The sequence below is a fragment of the Elephas maximus genome, chromosome 5 (genome assembly GCF_024166365.1).
Source record: "Elephas maximus indicus isolate mEleMax1 chromosome 5, mEleMax1 primary haplotype, whole genome shotgun sequence".
Taxonomy (NCBI): domain Eukaryota; kingdom Metazoa; phylum Chordata; class Mammalia; order Proboscidea; family Elephantidae; genus Elephas; species Elephas maximus.
Window position 1 is genome coordinate 40473267 of NC_064823.1, and position 21697 is coordinate 40494963.

General features: G+C 37.6%; 1 protein-coding gene across 1 annotated transcript in view; it reads right to left on the minus strand.

The window, feature by feature from the left end:
* The window catches only part of ENPEP (glutamyl aminopeptidase), a 125436-nt gene that overhangs the window by 91454 nt on the left and 12285 nt on the right, over positions 1-21697 (minus strand). The window contains exons 2-3 of the mRNA XM_049885523.1: positions 11665-11806; positions 9461-9592 (exon numbers count right to left, since the gene is read on the minus strand). Coding sequence (XP_049741480.1) covers positions 9461-9592; positions 11665-11806 — 274 coding nt within the window. The remainder of the gene's footprint in view (positions 1-9460; positions 9593-11664; positions 11807-21697) is intronic.

Sequence of the window (21697 nt, forward strand, 5' to 3'; positions counted from 1 at the left end):
ATGAAAGACGAAAGGATATCTATCCAAGACGCTCATCGAACCCCATTTAAGATTGATCCAAAAAGAAAAACACCAAGACATATTATCATCAAACTCACCAAAACCAAAGATAAACAGAAAATTTTAAAAGCAGCCAGGGAGAAAAGAAAGGTTTCCTTCAAGGGAGAATCAATAAGTTCCCTCTACTCAGCAGAAACGATGCAGGCAAGAAGGGAATGGGACGACATATACAGAACACTGAAGGAGAAAAACTGCCAGCCAAGGATCATATATCCAGCAAAACTCTCTCTGAAATATGAAGGCGAAATTAAGATATTTGCAGACAAACACAAGTTTAGAGAATTTGCAAAAACCAAACCAAAGCTACAAGAAATACTAAAGGATATCGTTTGGTCAGAGAACCAATAATATCAGATATCAGCACAACACAAGGTCACGAAACAGAACGTCCTGATATCAACTCAAATAGGGAAATCACAAAAACAAACAAAGACTAATTCAAAAAAAAATACACATAACAGGGAATCATGGAAGTCAATAGGTAAAAGATCACAATAATCAAAAAGAGGGACTAAATACAGGAGGCATTGAACTGCCATATGGAGAGTGATACAAGGCGATATAGAACAATACAAGTTAGGTTTTTACTTAGAAAAATAGGGGTAAATAATAAGGTAACCACAAAAAGGTATAACAACTCTATAACTCAAGATAAAAGCCAAGAAAAACGTAACGACTCAACTAACATAAAGTCAAACACTATGAAAATGAGGATCTCACAATTTACTAAGAAAAACGCCTCAGCACAAAAAAGTATGTGGAAAAATGAAACTGTCAACAACACACATAAAAAGGCATCAAAATGACAGCACTAAAAACTTACTTATCTATAATTACGCTGAATGTAAATGGACTAAATGCACCAATAAAGAGACAGAGAGTCACAGACTGGATAAAGAAACACGATCCATCTATATGCTGCCTACAAGAGACACACCTTAGACTTAGAGACACAAACAAACTAAAACTCAAAGGATGGAAAAAAGTATATCAAGCAAACAATAAGCAAAAAAGAAGAGGAGTAGCAATATTAATTTCTGACAAAATAGACTTTAGACTTAAATCCACCACAAAGGATAAAGAAGGACACTATATAATGATAAAAGGGACAATTGATCAGGAAGACATAACCATATTAAATATTTATGCACCCAATGACAGGGCTGCAAGATACATAAATCAAATTTTAACAGAATTGAAAAGTGAGATAGATAACTCCACAATTATAGTAGGAGACTTCAACACACCACTTTCGGAGAAGGACAGGACATCCAGTAAGAAGCTCAATAGAGACACGGAAGATCTAATTACAACAATCAACCAACTTGACCTCATTGACTTATACAGAACTCTCCACCCAACTGCTGCAAAATATACTTTTTTTTCTAGCGCACATGGAACATTCTCTAGAATAGACCACATATTAGGTCATAAAACAAACCTTTGCAGAGTCCAAAACATCGAAATATTACAAAGCGTCTTCTCAGACCACAAGGCAATAAAACTAGAGATCAATAACAGAAAAACTAGGGAAAAGAAATCAAATACTTGGAAAATGAACAATACCCTCCTGAAAAAAGACTGGGTTATAGAAGACATCAAGGAGGGAATAAGGAAATTCATAGAAAGCAATGAGAATGAAAATACTTCCTATCAAAACCTCTGGGACACAGCAAAAGCAGTGCTCAGAGGCCAATTTAGATCGATAAATGCACACATACAAAAAGAAGAAAGAGCCAAAATCAGAGAACTGTCCCTACGACTTGAACAAATAGAAACTGAGCAACAAAAGAATCCATCAGGCACCAGAAGAAAACAAATAATAAAAATTAGAGCTGAACTAAATGAATTAGAGAACAGAAAAACAATTGAAAGAATTAACAAAGCCAAAAGCTGGTTCTTTGAAAAAATTAACAAAACTGATAAACCATTGGCCAGACTGACTAAAGAAATACAGGAAAGGAAACAAATAACCCGAATAAGAAACCAGAAGGACCACATCACAACAGAACCAAATGAAATTAAAAGAATCATTTCAGATAATTATGAAAAATTGTACTCTAACAAATTTGAAAACCTAGAAAAAATGGATGAATTCCTGGAAAAACACTACCTACCTAAACTAACACATTCAGAAGTAGAACAACTAAATAGACCCATAACAAAAAAAGAGATTGAAACGGTAATCAAAAAACTCCCAACAAAAAAAGCCCTGGCCCGGACGGCTTCACTGCAGAGTTCTACCAAACTTTCAGAGAAGAGTTAACACCACTACTTCTGAAGGTATTTCAAAGCATAGAAAAAGACGGAATACTACCCAACTCATTCTATGAAGCCACCATCTCCCTGATACCAAAACCAGGTAAAGACATTACAAAAAAAGAAAATTATAGACCTATATCCCTCATGAACATTGATGCAAAAATCCTCAACAAAATTCTAGCCAATAGAATCCAACAACACATCAAAAAAATAATTCACCCTGATCAAGTGGGATTTATACCAGGTATGCAAGGCTGGTTTAATATCAGAAAAACCATTAATGTAATCCATCACATAAATAAAACAGAAGACAAAAACCACATGATCTTATCAATTGATGCAGAAAAGGCATTTGACAAAGTCCAACACCCATTTATGATAAAAACTCTTACCAAAATAGGAATTGAAGGAAAATTCCTCAACATAATTAAGGGCATCTATGCAAAGCCAACAGCCAATATCACTCTAAATGGAGAGAACCTGAAAGCATTTTCCTTGAGAACGGGAACCAGACAAGGATGCCCTTTATCACCGCTCCTATTCAACATCGTGCTAGAAGTCCTAGCCAGGGCAATTAGGCTAGACAAAGAAATAAAAGGTATCCGGATTGGCAAGGAAGAAGTAAAGTTATCACTATTTGCAGATGACATGATTATATACACAGAAAACCCTAAGGAATCCTCCAGAAAACTACGGAAACTAATAGAAGAGTTTGGCAGAGTCTCAGGTTATAAAATAAACATACAAAAATCACTTGGATTCCTCTACATCAACAAAAAGAACACCGAAGAGGAAATAACCAAATCAATACCATTCACAGTAGCCCCCAAGAAGATAAGATACTTAGGAATAAATCTTACCAAGGATGTAAAAGACCTATACAAAGAAAACTACAAAGCTCTACTACAAGAAATTCAAAAGGACATACTTAAGTGGAAAAACATACCTTGCTCATGGATAGGAAGACTTAACATAGTAAAAATGTCTATTCTACCAAAAGCCATCTATACATTTAATGCACTTCCGATCCAAATTCCAATGTCATATTTTAAGGGGATAGAGAAACAAATCACCAATTTCATATGGAAGGGAAAGAAGCCCCGGATAAGCAAAGCACTACTGAAAAAGAAGAAGAAAGTGGGAGGCCTCACTTTACCTGACTTCAGAACCTATTATACAGCCACAGTAGTCAAAACAGCCTGGTATTGGTACAACAACAGGCACATAGACCAATGGAACAGAATTGAGAACCCAGACATAGATCCATCCACGTATGAGCAGCTGATATTTGACAAAGGACCAGTGTCAATTAATTGAGGAAAAGATAGCCTTTTTAACAAATGGTGCTGGCATAACTGGATATCCATTTGCAAAAAAATGAAACAGGACCCATACCTCACACCATGCACAAAAACTAACTCCAAGTGGATCAAAGACCTAAACATAAAGACTAAAACGATAAAGATCATGGAAGAAAAAATGGGGACAACCCTAGGAGCCCTAATACAAGGTATAAACAGAATACAAAACATTACCAAAAATGATGAAGAGAAACCCGATAACTGGGAGCTCCTAAAAATCAAACACCTATGCTCATCTAAAGACTTCTCCAAAAGAGTAAAAAGACCACCTACAGATTGGGAAAGGATTTTCAGCTATGACATCTCCGACCAGCGCCTGATCTCTAAAGTCTACATGATTCTGTCAAAACTCAACCACAAAAAGACAAACAACCCAATCAAGAAGTGGGCAAAGGATATGAACACACATTTCACTAAAGAAGATATTCAGGCAGCCAACAGATACATGAGAAAATGCTCTCGATCATTAGCCATTAGAGAAATGCAAATTAAAACTACGATGAGATTCCATCTGACACCAGCAAGGCTGGCATTAATCCAAAAAACACAAAATAATAAATGTTGGAGAGGCTGCGGAGAGATTGGAACTCTCATACACTGCTGGTGGGAATGTAAAATGGTACAACCACTTTGGAAATCTATCTGGCGTTATCTTAAACAGTTAGAAATAGAACTACCATACAACCCAGAAATCCCACTCCTCGGAATATACCCTAGAGATACAAGAGCCTTCATACAAACAGATATATGCACACCCATGTTTATTGCAGCTCTGTTTACAATAGCAAAAAGTTGGAAGCAACCAAGGTGTCCATCAACGGATGAATGGGTAAATAAATTGTGGTATATTCACACAATGGAATACTACGCATCGATAAAGAACAGTGACGAATCTCTGAAACATTTCATAACATGGAGGAACCTGGAAGACATTATGCTGAGCGAAATTAGTCAGAGGCAAAAGGACAAATATTGTATAAGACCACTATTATAAGATCTTGAGAAATAGTAAACCTGAGAAGAACACATACTTTTGTGGTTACGGGTGGGAGGGAGGGAGGGTGGGAGAGGGTTTTTTTAATTGATTAATCAGTAGATAAGAACTGCTTTAGGTGAAGGGAAAGACAACACTCAATACATGGAAGGTCTGCTCAATTGGACTCGACCAAAAGCAAAGAAGTTTCCAGGATAAAATGAATGCTTCAAAGGTCAGCGGAGCAAGTGCGGGGGTCTGGGGAACATGGTTTGAGGGGACTTCTAAGTCAATTGGCAAAATAATTCTATTATGAAATCATTCTGCATCCCACTTTGAAATGTGGCGTCTGGGGTCTTAAATGCTAATAAGCAGCCATCTAAGATGCATCAATTGGTCTCAACCCACCTGGAGCAAAGGAAAATGAAGAACACCAAGGACACACGACAACTAAGAGCCCAAGAGACAGAAAGGGCCACATGAATCAGAGACCTACATCATCCTGAGACCAGAAGAACTAGTTGGTGCCTGGCCACAATCGATGACTGCCCTGACAGGGAGCACAGCAGAGGACCCCTGAGGGAGCAGGAGATCAGTGGGATACAGACCCCAAATTCTCATAAAAAGACCAAACTTAATGGTCTGACTGAGACTTGAGGAATCCCGGCGGCCATGCTCCCCAGACCTTCTGTTGGCACATGACAGGAACCATCCCCGAAGACAACTCATCAGACATGAAAGGGACTGGTCAGCGGGTGGAAGAGAGACGCTGATGAAGAGTGAGCTAATTATATCAGGTGGACACTTGAGATTGTGTTGGCAACTCTTGTCTGGAGAGGGGATGGGAGGATAGAGAGAGAGGGAAGCTGGCAAAATTGTCAAGAAAGGAGAGACTGAAAGGGCTGACTCAAGAGGGGGAGAGCAAGTGGGAGTAGGGAGTGAGATGTATGTAAACTTATATGTGACAGACTGATTGGATTTGTAAACGTTCACTTGAAGCTTAATAAAAGTTATTAAAAAAAAAAAAAAAAAAGACTAGATTTACTGGTTTGACAGTGACTGGAGGAGTCCCCGAGACCATGGTCCCTGGACACTCTGCTTACTCACAACTGAAACCACTCCCAAAGTCCACCTTTCAACCAAAGATTAGACAGGCCAATAAAACAAAACAAAAAAAAAACCACACTCCAGGGATGTGCTTCTTAGTTTGATCAAGTGTATGAGACTAAATGGGCAGCACCTGCCCAAAAGCAAAGAGGAGAAGGCAAGAAGGGACAGAGAAACTAGACGAAAGGACATGGAGAGCCCAGGGAGAAGAAGAAAAGGTGGAAAGTGCTAACACATTGCAGGGATTGCAACTAATAACAGAAAACAGTTTGTGTATAACATTTTTGAATGCAAAAATTACTTGCAAAAAAGAAAATATGCAGAGCTTTAAGCCTTCTGAATTACCTTCAAAACTGTTAACTTTTTTCTTAGCAAATTTATAGGATTGGATTCTCTAATTTTTTCACATGAGCAACAATGATTTTTAAGCATAGTGAATGGTTCAACTACAAACATCTGCTATGTTCTCAAAAGGTAAACAATTATGGAAAACATAGGTCATCATTATGTGTTTATTGATATAAAAGAATTCTTGGTGGAACGGCAAACACGCTCAAGAGAGTTTAAGCAGGGGATTATAGATTCTTGGATTCCACAGTATAATTGGATTATGAATGGTTGGTGATTAACGTACCAGAATAATACTGTCAGATCAGAGCAGATAACAATGGTCTTTTGATTAATGAATTTTTCTACTAAAAATGGTGTATCACACAGCAATGATCTAAGCTCCATCTTTTATTTATGATTATTTTTTAACTGAAAAAGTAATAAAGAGACTTTGGGTCAAGATGATCAGTAAATTGAAGTTTTCATGTAACCCTCTGCTTCTAACACAAATAATAGAAATGGAAAAATAGAAAGCCCAGAAGATGTATCAGGGTGCTAAAAATATATAAATCTCTCCACGAAGTTAACAAAACCGCAGAGCTGGGGGCAGGAAGTGAAGCTACAGGTCTGTGTGTTTGTGAAAGGAAGAGGTCAGAAATAGGTTCCCAGGGGTCAGAGCCTGGTCATGTTTTGGAAATCCCTTTTTAAAATTCTGATTACTCCTTTAAATTGTTTTCTCATAGCTTTCTGTTTCTATGTTATGGTGATCGTATCTCTTCGATTTCTCTGACCATACTCACTAAAATGTTGTGTGTGTGTGTGTGTGTGCATGTATGCTTTATTTATTTTGGATTTTTAAAAATTATCTTCTGTTTCTGCCAGTATTACTATTTATTTACCCCCATGGTGATTTTCTGTTTATTTATCTTGGATTTTCTCCTTTATGTTGTTTGTCTTCCTCACATGCCCAGTTGTCTTAGGTTGTTTGTTCAGCTTTAAGAATGCTGGACTGTGAGACTGGTGTGGGTTTCCTCTGATGCTAAGTTTAAGTAGACTTAAGTTGGTTGGTTTTTCTGTAATTCTCTGTGGAGTGGCAAATCAGGCTGGGAGCATTTTGTACTTGGGTGCCAACTGTTAGCTTTCAAGTTAGAGTGAGTAGGTAGGGAGCCAGGCAGGGAACCTCCCAAATGCTGAAGAGGAGGAATTTACTGTGGAGCACTGGCATTCACACTAGAAGCCTTAAAGTTCTCCACAAGGCTCTGTTCATCTTTTTAAGGAAACAGCTTCAAGGATTTTTGCTTTTTTTTTGCAGGAGGGAAATTCTGGTTGCCTGCCTTCTATAGAAGGGGTGAAGGGAGGCAGGGAGATGCCTCCTTTGTATGTTTCTCATCTCACTTTCACTGAATTCTTCGGACCCAGAGTCTCTAGGAAGTTTCAAAAGGCAGTCTGACTCTCTGCTCCTCTTTTATTAAATAGATGATCAGAAACTAATGTCCTATGACAATATTGTCTTCATTTCCAACTGAAATGATGAAACTTCACAGATTTAAGACAGGTAATGCTCTTCACTTTTATAGAAGAACACTTAAAGAACATTTTGAGATCTTTTGTCAAATTTCCCATTGTAACACCCCAAATCCTTTATATAAAATCTATCAATAGAGCCCAGTTAACTAACTGGTACAGGATCTAATGACTCACTCAGCTAACACAGCTACCTCACAAATAAGTGTTCTTGGTCAGAAGATCAAGTGAGAGAGTCATATTGGAAATTCAAGCTGTTACTATTAAAAATAGCTCCACATATAATATTCACCACTGGTTAGTTAGTTGCATTGTTTTTATTTATGAAAATACATCATTATTGGTAAATTATTTAGTCTTTCTGCCTGCCTACAGCATAAGCATAATTTTAAAAAATTGGGGTAGAAAATGCCTGTACATGATAAAGACAGTGATGCAACTGAATTGTGGATGAGACAGAAAGCATTTCAGGCAAAAATTCCGTGTTGGCTATGAGACTGGGATGAAAAAACAAGCTTGAACAATGTTCTCACTTTTCTATATTAAGCAAGAGAAGTGCCACTGACTGCACGCAGCACAACCTTGTAAAAGCAACTTCCTCCTTCTGGTGGCATTTCTTTTTCACACCTAATATTATCTGTCCCACTGGTAGTGTCCTTTACCACAACTGAAGGTCACATCAAAGCCACAGCTGTGGCAAGGGAAAGACAAAAGGTGGTGCATCATCACAACTTACAGCCTCTCTAAAGGGGATTTAGACATTCCCCCACTCACCATAATTTGGATGTAGTATAGGCAACATGCCAGAAATCTTGGGTTAGCATATCTGAATATCAAACCCACTACACCAAAATGAAGGTACATTTTCCTAGGAGCCCGTTTGACAGGATCCCTTCCCCTCCAATTACTGATGAAGAGGTAAAGATACTTTTCAAGATACCACATTTCAGAAGGTACAGTTTTTGGAAAGAATTTGGAATTGGAATCTCCACCATTTGGCAGTTGGGGGACATTGGGCAAATTACTTAAACTCATTAAAATTCAATTTCCTTATCTGTATAATAGGGATAATTTCTTCCTTATAAAATTATTATATTGCAAAAATTATATATATTAAGACCTCATATATACAATATAGATATATTAAAACTTCATAGTCTTTGAAACATAGTAATTTTATATTTGTGTAATATGTGGCACAGAGGTGGATTAACTGATAGACTAAGCAAGTGTTTGGGGCATAATCAAGATGAGGGCCCCCAAAATGGAAAAATAACTAGGTAAAATTATTTGGTTTCTCAAAATAAAATTATTGAAGTAGTCATCCTGACTAAAAAAATAAGCTTAATTGTACTTTCTTGTATTTTTTAAAAATGCTTTTTAATGCTTTATTGCCCTATTTTGAATTAAAGACAGGAGTTAGTACCATGAACTTTTCAGTGCTTAGTTACTCTAAGGGCATTTATCTACCTCTGGTTTCCTCCCCCTTCTCTATTGAGAATTCCACCCCAAGACATACACCCAACCATTTTACTAAACTGGGCACATTCAACTATTTTAATAAATTTATGCTGTCATACTTAGCTTGCTTTTGATTTACTATAAAATTTCCCCTTAAAGTAATTCAAAATTATGCTTTTGTATGTCTATCTGCTTATTTATTTTTGTGTCTTTTTAGTTTACATTTTTCTATACTGTTTAGTGTATCATCAACCTTATAGACTCCGGGGGAATCTTGGACTTTTCTGGCCTGTTTTGTGAAGAAACGGTATGTAAACAAGGTAGAAAATCAATCATTCCCAAATGCATAGGTGATGAACTTTAAAAATGTAATGTGACTTACAGGTTTTCCGCTCTTTGATTGTTCCGTTATGGACCCAAATTGATGTACAGCAAAACACACTAGGTAAGTGCTCATGGGGACAGACTTCTGGAAAGTTGTTCGATTCCATTTATCATCTACCGACTCTTTTTTCTGTGGAAAACAAGAGATAATTTTTTACTTATCAAAAATATCAATCATGTACAAACAAAGAAATGTTTGCCTCCAACCTGGCTTCCTAGTCAGAAGTCCTTTGTCACAGTTTAGGGGTAAAATTTTCGTGGTGATGTTGAACAGACTACAGGAAAAGTCATTTTATTTTCAGTAATGGGAACCATTTTGCAGTTGATGGCGCTGGGTGTTGGGTTTTAAGAGTGACTGAACTACACATTGTATCAGGATTCTCAGGGAGAAATAAAATTTTGACTATGGTATAAACTAGACAGGAACTTCTTTATATTTCTGCACTAAATGCATAATCCTTTGAGAGAATACTGTGATCCCTTGATGAAGACTAGACTATTGCTCAGTGCCTTGCACACAGCAAGGACTAACTAGGTACTGCTGATTTGACTAGAGGTAGGAGGACAATAGCTGTTATCTTTTCCACCTCTGGTTGTCTACACAAAAGAACCATGGTGTGCCTCGGTTACCGTGGAGAGAGAGAGGGATTCCACTGCCTGATTTTACTGTCCCAATCAGATTTCCTGTCCATGCCAGCCCTGCCTTCCTCATGCCAACCACCAATTCTAATACTTCAATCATGAGTACTTGTCAACACTTGCCACCATTGTTTAAACATTTCCACATCCCCTGCAGTCACTCTCTAAGTCACACTATAATGGAAAGCTTTACAAATGGATTAAATGAGGGTGGCTGGACTAGATTTGATGCATCATGGACAAGGTATGTGTGTGTGTATGCATGTGTTTGTATAAAAGTGTTGGGGCTCCAGTGAGGTTAAGTCACTCTATGATAAAAACCTAGTAGTACTTGTTTTGGCCTCCTAATGACCCAGAAGATTCTCCTTCTTCCAGGACTATTATCTAGATAAAGAACAGAACATCTAATTTAAGGAATTATACTCTGCAAAATTAAAAGGTCATGCAGGGAAGTCTTAAACAGAAGTTGGCAAAGCTTGCCTTCTTTGTTTTCCCATCTTCACCCCCTCTCTGATCCATGCCAAAGTGTTCTAACAACATTTGACCCTGATCCAACCTTCTGGTTTGGTGTGTCAGGCTTTAAGTTTATCCTTTCCTCTTTCTTCTCCAATCAAAACTCAATTTCTCAGGCACCCGACACCAGAAGAAAACAAGCTGGTAAACGAATTCAGGCTGAGACAAGGATGGCTGATGACAGTTTATATTTTAACCCTCAAGTTTTAGTTTTTTCTAGCTGTTTTTTGCCCTGCTTTTAAAAAGGATATTTACAATGAGAAAGGATTGGTTTCAATGGTATTTTAGAAAGTGGATCAGGATGACAAATGACAGAAATACAATTTCGAGCAGGATGTCCTTTAGGTATTAGGTAGTTGACAATTATGCCAAAGTATGAGCCTGATCCTTTTATATGTCAAGTGTGTGAGGTATAATAAAGCTCAAACTTCAGGTAATGACACTTTAGTTAAATACATTACCCATTATGGGACTGAGGAGCAATAACAGATGAAAAAGACTCTATGTTAATTAACAATTTTACAGCTAGAACTTCTTGTAATTTTTTTTTTTTTTTTTAACATTTAACAAGCACTTCCTGTACACAAGAAAATCTACGGGCATGGTGTTCTCTGGACTTGGCTTCTATACTATACCCAGAGTTTAATTTTTTTTTTTTTTAAACCATAGATCTGTACTAAAAAGCTTGATTTTTATTCAACTGCATACAAAGAATAGTGACTAGGCCTTTGGAAATTTTAGTTTGCAGTTAATTTGCCATGACTAGAAAATTCTTTGAGTTAAGCTCAGTCCAGCTGATGTCCATCCATTGTATTCACTATTGTTTAGAAACCCCAAAGTGGCCTTTTGACTGGACTGTGATATCTTCGGTTAAAGACTTCTCAGACTCAGGGCGGGGCAAAAAAAGAGAAAGAGATTGCCAAAATGTATTCTAATTCTCTAAATAAACGTCTAGTGCGCATTCAATTTTAAAATTCAGTGAAATCTCTTCCATAGCAAACCATTAAAAATGGACTATCTGTCTAAACAAAAAATTTCAAAAATACTCACCTCCACTGGCATATTTGAAAGTGCTTCATAGTCATTGGGGTGAATGACAGATATATTGTAAGTCGCCTTTTTGTTGGGTTCATCAAAACAAGGGAAGGATTTCCTGGCATCTGTTGGTTCATGATCAGTGGCTGCTATGCTCCTTAGAAACAAACACACAAACAAACAAATCTTTGTTGCCTCTTCTGACAGTCCCTATGTTTCTATCATTATAGGGGAAAATTCTATAATTATACCTATTGCCATTTCCTAAAATGAGTTTCCGTTTAGAAAACTGTCAAATAATTCTCAAAGTCTTTCCTGGAATATTTAGGTTAACAAATAAATGACCATTCTGGGAATGTCTCAGATATTTTATTCTAATAGTTAGATATTTTAATGCAATAGCTAAAAATCTGTGAACTGCAGAGGAGCAAAAACAAGTCCAGTTATGAGATATCACTCTGTCCACCTCAAAGCTACAGAGCAACAAGCAGATAAACACAAACACAAAGGCTTGTTTCTAACTGTCCTTGTGAGAACTGAACAGCTGTGTTCTGTCACAGAGTAGAGGAGGACATTCCAGAGTCCCTAGCTCCTGTCTCTAATGGCACTTTCTTCCTTGTTTATGTTACACCAGGGACAAAATCCTCATTTTCATTTCTATGCAAAAGCAGTGTCTGTATAACCTCCCAGGTGAAGTGAGCTTTGACCAGGTACAAAGCCCACTTTTGAAAAGAGAGAGTAGCATTCTAACCTGGTGTCATAATGGTTAGGTGCTCGTCTGCTAACCAAAAGGCCGGCAGTTCAAACCCACCAGCTGTTCCGTGGGAGAAAGATGTGGCAGTCTGCTTCCGTAGAGTACAGCCTAGCAAAGCCTATGGGGCAATTCTCTTCTGTTATATTGGGTCACTATGAATAGAAATCGCCTCGACGGCACATAACAACAACCAGGCATGTGTTTTTTGTTCTATTGTACATAGGGTCACTATGAGTTGGAATCAACTCAATGGCATCTAACAACAATGAAAATGTTAATATTTCCATCATTTCAAAGTGAAAATATTTTTTATAAGTAATGTAATTTTTTCTAAGTGATGTATACATCACTTTTGATATATAAGTATTATCAAAGTAAGAAAATGTTGTTGTATACCTGTTCATTGAAAAGTAAGCCAAGTAAAAAGTTTAGAAGAAGGAAAGAGTAAAGAAATGTTGACTTATATTCACTAATGATTTGTCTAAGGAATATTTTCCTTTCAGGGTTCTCAAGGAGTGAAGAAGGCATATCATAAAGTAATCCAGTTTAAATTATAAGATTCATTCATGCATCCATCAAATATTTATTGATTCATCCCCTCGTCCCCCAACACACACACACACATTTGCCAGGCTTTATTCTAGGGGCTGAAGAAATAACAAAGACCATATAGATTAAGTACCTGGTTCCTTACTAGGTGATAGAAAATAAACACGTGAACAAATAATTTAAGAGAGTCAGGAGGGCTGTATTGAAAATAAAATGTAGGAAGTGACAGAGAATGACTCAGAAAAAGTAGGGAGCAACACTAGGTACTTAGGTACAGTAGTCAAGGACAGTCTCTGAATGTGTGATGGTTTACTGAGACCTGAATAATGAGGAAGAGCCAGACAGATAAAGATTAAGAAAAATGTGTTCTAGCAGAGGGAACCAGAAATGCAAAGTCCTTGAGGTGGAATAAAATCTAGGTGTGCTGGAGGAACTGAAAGGTGTCCAGAGTGGATTAAGTACACTGAAGAAGTGAGTCTGGGATAAAAGGCTAGGCCAGCAGAGGCCAGACTGGGACGACCTTGTAGCCCATAATAAGAGTCTTCATTTTAGTCTGGCTCAAGGAAACATTACATATGTTATTTTATCTCAGAAGTAATAAGCCATATGTCAACGTCCACGTGCAAGAAACTACAATATTAAAATTTTTTTGGAAAAACACTCTGGAGGTAAAAATTGCTTGTTCAAATCGCAGCCAAGAAAGCTCATCCATGTAAAAAAAAAAAAAAAAAGAAGAAATGAAATTGGAAAAGTGGCTGTCTTATGAGGGAGAGATGACTGAGAAAAGGAACTTTCTGGGGTGATTGAAAAATTCTATATCTTGATAAGAGTGCGGGTTACAAAGATGTGTGCATTTTGTCAAAATTCATTGAATTATGTCCATCATATTTGTGCATTTCAATGTAAGTTTTACTTAAGTATAACCATAAAAAAATGGAACTTCAACTAGTAAATAGGTTTGTCTTTTTTGCAGCTGTATGCATTAGCAATTATGAAGCAACTTCTCTGTGTTCTAAGTTTAAGCAAATGACAAAAATATATTGAAGATAGTAGAATCCAAGCTTCTGGCTCTTGGGGCAGAGAGTTATAAATTTGGAAAAGGGGAAGACTAGAATGTACCCTGTGGTAATGAGCTGTAACTACAGATACCAGTGGGGATTCAATGCCTTTTAATAAATATAGATAGATGGATATAGAAATGCACACAAAGAGACATATATTTCCTTGCTCTGTATGCAGAGAGGGGCTAGAAGCAATGACAACCTTTTTTTCTTAATTTTTATTGTGCTGTAAGTGAAAGTTTACAAATCAAGTCAGTCTCTCATACAAAAATTTATATACACCTTGCTGTATACTCCTAATTGCTCTCCCCCTAATGAGACAGCACAATCCTCTCCTCCACTCTCTCTTTTTGAGTCCATTCTGCCAACTTCTGACCCCCTCTGCCCTCTCATCTCCCCTCCAGATAGATGTCAACATAGTCTCAAGTGTCTACTTGATCCAGGAAGCTCATTCTTCACCAGCATCTTTTTCTATCCCATTGCCCAGTCTGATCCCTGTCTCAAGAGTTGGCTTTGGGAATGGTTCCTGTCCTGGGCTAACAGAAGGTCCGGGGGCCATGACCTCTGGGTCCTTCTAATCTCAGTCAGACCATTAAGTCTGGTCTTTTTATGACAATTTGGGGTCTGCATCCCACTACTCTCCTGCTCCCTCAGGGGTTCTCTGTTGTGCTCCCTGTCAGAGCAGTCATCGGTTGTAGCCGGGCACCATCTAGTTCTTCTGGTCTCAGGCTGATATAGTCTCTGGTTCATGAGGCCCTTTCTGTCTCTTGGGCTCATAATTACCTTGTGTCCTTGGTGTTCTTCATTCTCCTTTGCTCTAGGTGTGTTGAGACCACTGATGCATCTTAGATGGCTGCTTGCTAGCATTTAAGACCCCAGACACCACTCTCCAAAGTGGGATGTACAATGTTTTCTTAATAGATTTTATTATGCCAATTGACCTAGATGTCCCCTGAAACCATGGTCCCCAAACCCCCACCCCTGCTATGCTGGCCTTCAAAGCATTCAGTTTACTCAGGAAACTTCTTTGCTTTTGGGTTAGCCCAGTTCTGCTGACCTCACCTGTATTGTGTGTTGTCTTTCCCTTCACCTAAAATAATTCTTATCTACAATTTAATTAGTGAATACCGCTCTCCCTCCCACCCTCTCTTCCCCCTCTTGTAACCATCAAAGAATATTTTCTTCTCTATTTAAACTATTTCTCGAGTTCTTATGATAGTGGTCTTATACAATATTTGTCCTTTTGCAACTGACTAATTTCACTCAGCATAATGCCTTCCAGATTCCTCCATGTTATGAAATGTTTCACAGATTCCTCACTGTTCTTTATCGATGCATAGTATTCCATTGTGTGAATATACCATAATTTATTGATCCATTCATCCATTGATGGGCACCTTGGTTGCTTCCATCTTTTTGCTATTGTAAACAGAGCTGCAATGAACATGGGTGTGCATATATCTGTTCCTGTAAAGCTCTTATTTCTGTAGGATATATTCCAAGGAGCGGGACTGCTCTATTGTATAGTAGTTCTAGTTCTAGCTTTCTAGAAAAAAAAAAAAAGCTTTCTAAGGAAGCGCCAAATCAATTTCCAAAGTGGTTGAACCATTGTACATTCTGACTAGCAGTGTATAAGTGTTCCAGACTCTCCACAACCTCTGCAACATTTATTATTTTATATTTTTTGGATTAATGCCAGCCTTGTTGGAGTGAGATGGTATCTCATTGTAGTTTTGATTTGCATTCATTTCCTCATGTACCTGTTAGCTACCTGAATGTCTTCTTTGGTGAAGTGCCTGTTCATATCTTTAGCCCATTTTTAAATTGGGTTGTTTGCTTTTTGTAGTTGAGTTTTCGCAGTATCGTGTAGATTTTAGAGATCAGGTGCTGATGGGAGATGTCATAGCTAAAAACTTTTTCCCAGTCTGTAGGGAATCTTTTTACTCTTTTGGTGAAATCATTGGATAAGCATAGGTGTTTGATTTTTTAGGAGCCCCCAGTTTCCTAGTTTCTCTTCTGCATTGTTGGTAATGTTTTGTATACTGTTTATTCCATGTATTAGGGCTTCTAGTGTTGTCTCTATTTTTTCTTCCATGATCTATATCATTTTAGATTTTATATTTAGGTCTGTCATCCCTTTTGAGTCCATTTTTGTGCATGGTGTGAGATATGGGTCTTGTTTCATTTTTTTTGCAAATGGATATCCAGTTATGCCAGCACCATTTGTTAAAAAGACTGTCTTTTCCCCATTTAACTGGCTTTGGGCCTTTGTCAAATATCAGCTGCTCATATGTGGATGGATTTATGTCTAGATTCTCAATTCTGTTCCATAGACCTATGTATCTGTTGTTGTACCAGTACCAGGCTGTTTTGACTACTGTTGTGGTATAATAGGTTCTAAAATCAGGTAGAGTGAGGCTTCCCACTTTGTTCATCTTTTTCAGTAATACTTTACTTATCTGGTGCCTCCTTCCCTTCCATATGAAGTTGGTGATTTTTTTCTCCATCTCATTAAAAAATGTCGTTGGAATTTGAATTGGAATTGCATTGTATCTATAGATTGCTTTTGGTAGAATAGACATCCATGAGCAAGGTATGTTTTTCCACTTATGTAGGTCTCTTTTGGTTTCTTGCAGTAGTGTATTATAGTTTTCTTTGTATAGGTCTTTTACATTTCTGGTAAGATTTATTCCTAAGTATTTTATCTTCTTTGGGGCTACTGTAAATGGTATTGATTTGGTGATCTCCTCTTCGATTTTTGTATGTTTTTCTTGTTTCCCGATACTATGCTGAACTCTTCTATTAGTTTCAGTAGTTTTCTTGAGGATTCTTTAGGGTTTTCTGTGTATAAGATCATGTCATCTGCAATAGAGATACTTTAACTTCTTCCTTGCCAATCTACATGCCCTTTATTTCTTTACCTAGCCTAATTGCTCCGGCTAGGACCTCCAGCACAATGTTGACTAAGAGTGGTGATAAAAGGCATCCTTGTCTGGTTCCTGATCTCATGGGGAATGCTTTCAGACTCTCTCCATTTAAGATGATGTTGGCTGTTGGCTTTGTATAAATGCCCTTTATTATGTTGAGGAATTTTCCTTCTATTCTTATTTTGCTGAGAGTTCTTATCATGAATGGGTGTTGAACTTTTTCAAATGTCTTTTTTGCATCAACGGATAAAATCATGTGGTTCTTGTCTTTTGTTTTATTTATATGATGGGTTACATTGTTTTTCAATGTTGAACCATCCCTACATACCTGGTATGAATCCCACTTGGTCATGGTGAATTATTTTTTTGATATGCTGTTGAATTCTACTGGCTAGAATTTTGTTGAGGATTTTGGCATCTACGTTCTTGAGGGATATAGCTGTGTAATTTTCTTTTTTGTGGTGTCTTTACCTGGTTTTGGTATCAGGGATATGCTGGCTTCATAGAACGTGTTAGGGAGTATTCCATTCTTTTCTATGCTCTGAGATACCTTTAGTAGGGGTGATTTTAATTCTTCTCTGAAAGTTTGGTAAAACTGTGCAGTGAAGCTGTCCAGGCCAGGGTTTTTTTTATTGTTGCGAGCTTTTTCATTACCTTTTCAATCTCTTCTTTCTTTATGGGTCTATTTAGTTGTTCTACCTCTGTTTGTGTTAGTTTATATAGGTAGTATGTTTCTAGGAATTCATCCATTTCTTCAAGGTTTTCAAATTTGTTAAAGTACAATTTTTTGTAGTAACCTGACATGATTCTTTTTAACTTCTGTTGGGTCTGTTGTAATATCACCCATCTCATTTCTTATTCAGGTTATTTGTTTCCTCTCCTGTTTTGCTTTTGTCAGTTTGGCCAACGGTTCATCAATTTTGTTAATTTTTTCAAAGAACCTGCTTTTGGTCTTGTTAATTGTTTCAATTGTTTTTCTGTTTTCTATTTCATTTAATTGTGCTCTGATTTTTATTCTTTGCATTCTTCTGGTGCCTGAGGGTTTCTTTTGTTATTCTCTTTCTATTTGTTCATGCTGTAGGGATATTCTTTGATTTTGGCCCTTTCTTCTTTTTGGATGTGTGCATTTATTGATATAACTTGACCTCTGGGCACTGCTTTCGCTGTGTCCCAGAGGTTCTGAAAGGAAGTGTTTTCATTCTCATTGGTTTCTACGAATTTCTTTATTCCATCCTTAATATCTTCTATAATCCAGTCTTTTTTGAGCAGGGTATTGTTCAGTTTCCAAGTGTCTGATTTCTTTTCCCTTTTTCTGTTATTGATTTCTACTTTTATGGCCTTATGGTCAGAGAAGATGCTTTGTAATATTTCAATGTTTTGGATTCTGCTAAGGGTTGCTTTATGACCTAATATGTTGTCTATTCTAGAGAATGTTCCATGTGCACTAAAAAAGAAAGTGTACTTGGCTGGTGTTGGGTGGAGTGTTCTGTATATGTCTATGAGGTCAAGTTGATTGATTGTGGCATTTAGATCTTCTGTGTCTTTATTGAGCTTCTTTCTGGATGCCCTGTTCTTCACCTAAAGTGGTGTGTTGGAGTGTCCTACTATAATTATGGAGCTGTCTGCCTCACTTTTTAATGCTGTTAGACTTTGTTTTATGTATCTTGCAGCCCTGTCATTGGGTGCATCAATATTTAATATGGTTATATCCTCCTGGTATATTGTCCCTTTAATCATTATATAGTGTCCTTCCTTATCCTTTGTAGTGGATTTAACTTTAAAGTCTATTTTGTCAGAAATTAATATTGCCATTCCTGCTCTTTTTTGACTGTAGTTTGCTTGATATATATTTTTTCCATCCTTCTAGTTTTAGTTTGTTTGTGTCTCTAAGTCTAAGGTGTGTCTCTTGTAGGCAGCATATAGATGGATTGTGTTTTTTTTATCCATTCTGCCACTTTCTTAATCGGTGCATTTAGTCCACTAACATTCAGCATAATTATGGATAGGTATGAGTTTAGTGCTGTCATTTTGATGTCTTTTTTTCTTATTATTAACTTTTATTGAGCTTCAAGTGAACGTTTACAAATCAAGTCAGACTGTCACATATAAGTTTATATACATCTTACTCTGTACACCCACTTGCTCTCCCCCAATGAGTCAGCCCTTCCAGTCTCTCCTTTCGTGACATTTTTGCCAGCTTCCAACTCTCTCTATCCTCCCATCCCCACTCCAGACAGGAGATGCCAACACAGTCTCAAGTGTCCACCTGATATAATTAGCTTGCTCTTCATCAGCATCTCTCTCCTACCCACTGTCCAGTCCCTTCCATGTCTGATGAGTTGTCTTCGGGGATGGTTCCTGTCCTGTGCCAACAGAAGGTTTGGGGACCATGACCGCCGGGATTCCTCTAGTCTCAGTCAGACCATTAAGTATGGTCTTTTTATGAGAATTTGGGGTTTGCATCCCACTGATCTCCTGCTCCCTCAGGGGTTCTCTGTTGTGCTCCCGCTCAGGGCAATCATCGATTGTGGCCGGGCACCAACTAGTTTTTCTGGTCTCTTGATGTCTTTTTTTTTTGTGTGTTGTTGACAGTTTCTTTCGCCCACTTAATTTTTTGTGCTGAATAGTTTATCTTCATATATTGTCTTTTCCTATTATTCGTTGTTGTTGATTTTTTTTCTGCTGAGTCTCTTTTTATTTCTTGTATTTTATTTTGATGTGTAGGATAGTTAGTATCCTTTGTGGTTACCTTAATATTCACCCCTATTTTTCTAAGTTTAAACCTAACCTTTATTTCTTTATATTGCCCTGCCTTTCTCTGCACATGAAAGATCTGTGACTGCTCTTCTTAGTCCCTCGTTATTGTTTTAATGTTGTCCTCTTTTACATAATAACATCACTATTTCAGTGTTTAGGGTGTTTTTTTATCTTGATTTATTTTTGTGATTTCCCTTTCTGGGCTGACATCTGATTGCTCTGTCAAGTGTTCTAGTTGGTACCTGATATTATTGATTTTCTATCCAAAGAACTCCCTTTAGTGTTTCTTGTAGTTTTGGTTTAGTTTTGTATGAATTCCCTAAACTTCTGTTTATCTGCAAATATCCTAATTTCATCCTCATATTTGAGGGACAGTTTTGCTGGATATATGATTCTTGGGTGGATATTTTTTTCCTTCAATGCTTTATATGAGTCATCACATTGCCTCCTTGCTGGCATGGTTTCTGCCAAGTAGTCTGAGCTTATTCTTATTGACTCTCCTTTGTGGGTGACTTTTCGTTTATCCCTAGCTGCTCTTAAAATTCTCTCTTTATTTTTGGTTGTGGCAAGTTTAATTATAGTAAGTCTTGGTGACTTTCTTTTAAAATCTACCTTATGTGGAGTTCGATGAGAATCTTGGATATCTTTTCATCGTTCACAATACCAGGGAAGTTTTCTGCAAACAAATCTTCAACAATTCTCTCTGTATTTTCTGTTATCTCTCCCTGTTCTGGTACTCCAATTGCTCGTAGGTTATTTCTGTTGATAGAGTCCCACATGATTCTTAAGGTTTCTTCATTTTTTTATTATCTGATTTTTCTTCAAATATATTGGTGCCAAGTGTTTTATGTTCAAGCTCACCGATTCTGCCTTGCCCTTGCTCAATTCTGCTCCTCTGACTTTCTACTGAGTTATCTACTTCTGTAATCTTATTGTTAATCTTCTGAATTTATGATTGTTGTCTGTCTATGGATTCTTGCAGCTTATTACATTTTTCATTATGTTCTTGAATAACCTTTTTAATTTCTTCAACTGTTTTATCAGTGTGTTCCTTGGCTTGTTCTGTATACTACCTGATCTCCTTCCTGATGTCTTGAAGGGTTCTGTATATTAATCTTTTGTATTCTGCATCCGGTAATTCCAGGAATGCACTTTCATCTAGAAGATCCCCTCATTCTTTGTTTTGAGAGCTTGTTGAAACAATCTTGGTCTGTTTCTTTATGTGATTTGATATTGACTGTTGTCTCCGAGCCATCTAAAAGCTATTATATTTGTTTATTTTATGTTTGCTTACTGTATCCTAGCTTTTTGCTTTGTTTTGTTTTGATATGCCCAAATGGGTTGCTTGAGTGAGCTAGCTTGATTATTTTTGCCTTTGAAGCTGTTATCAGGTATATCAGTCTAGGAGTCCTTTCACTTTTCTTATATGGATTCAGCTCAGGTGTCCAGGTAGCTGATCATGAAGTGTGTGGTACAGACTCTATCCTACAATCTTAGAGGGGCAGAGGTGATTGGTGTACATACTGGTATCTGGTTGTGGCAAGTTGTCATGCTTTGAACAAGACATATGGCTGAGACTTATCCCCCACGTGCCTCTGAGGAAAGTGTGTACCTCTTCCCTAGAGTGTACAGGTGGGCGGGTTCTGCAGACAGACTATGGGCACCCAGTCCTTTTGGTTGTAAGGGCTGGGAGGTACCAGTTATCCTTGGACCCCTGTCATGGGTGGCTAGGTGACCTGAGTGGAGCCACCAAGCCTTAGGCCCCTCATGTGGGTAGTTGAGGACCCTGTTTAATAGGCAAAGCAGTGTCAAATATCAAACACCCACCTCTCAGTGTTGCATTCTGCCAACAAAAGCCTATTCTCCTGAAATAGGTCCATATAGGTCCTTGCAGTGGGGAAAGTTATACAAAGTCCATGGACCATGTATGCCTGGACAGGAGCTGCTTCTGTCTGGAGCTCCCCAGGGTAGTGGAGCTGGTAATTTATCTTTTCCCCCAA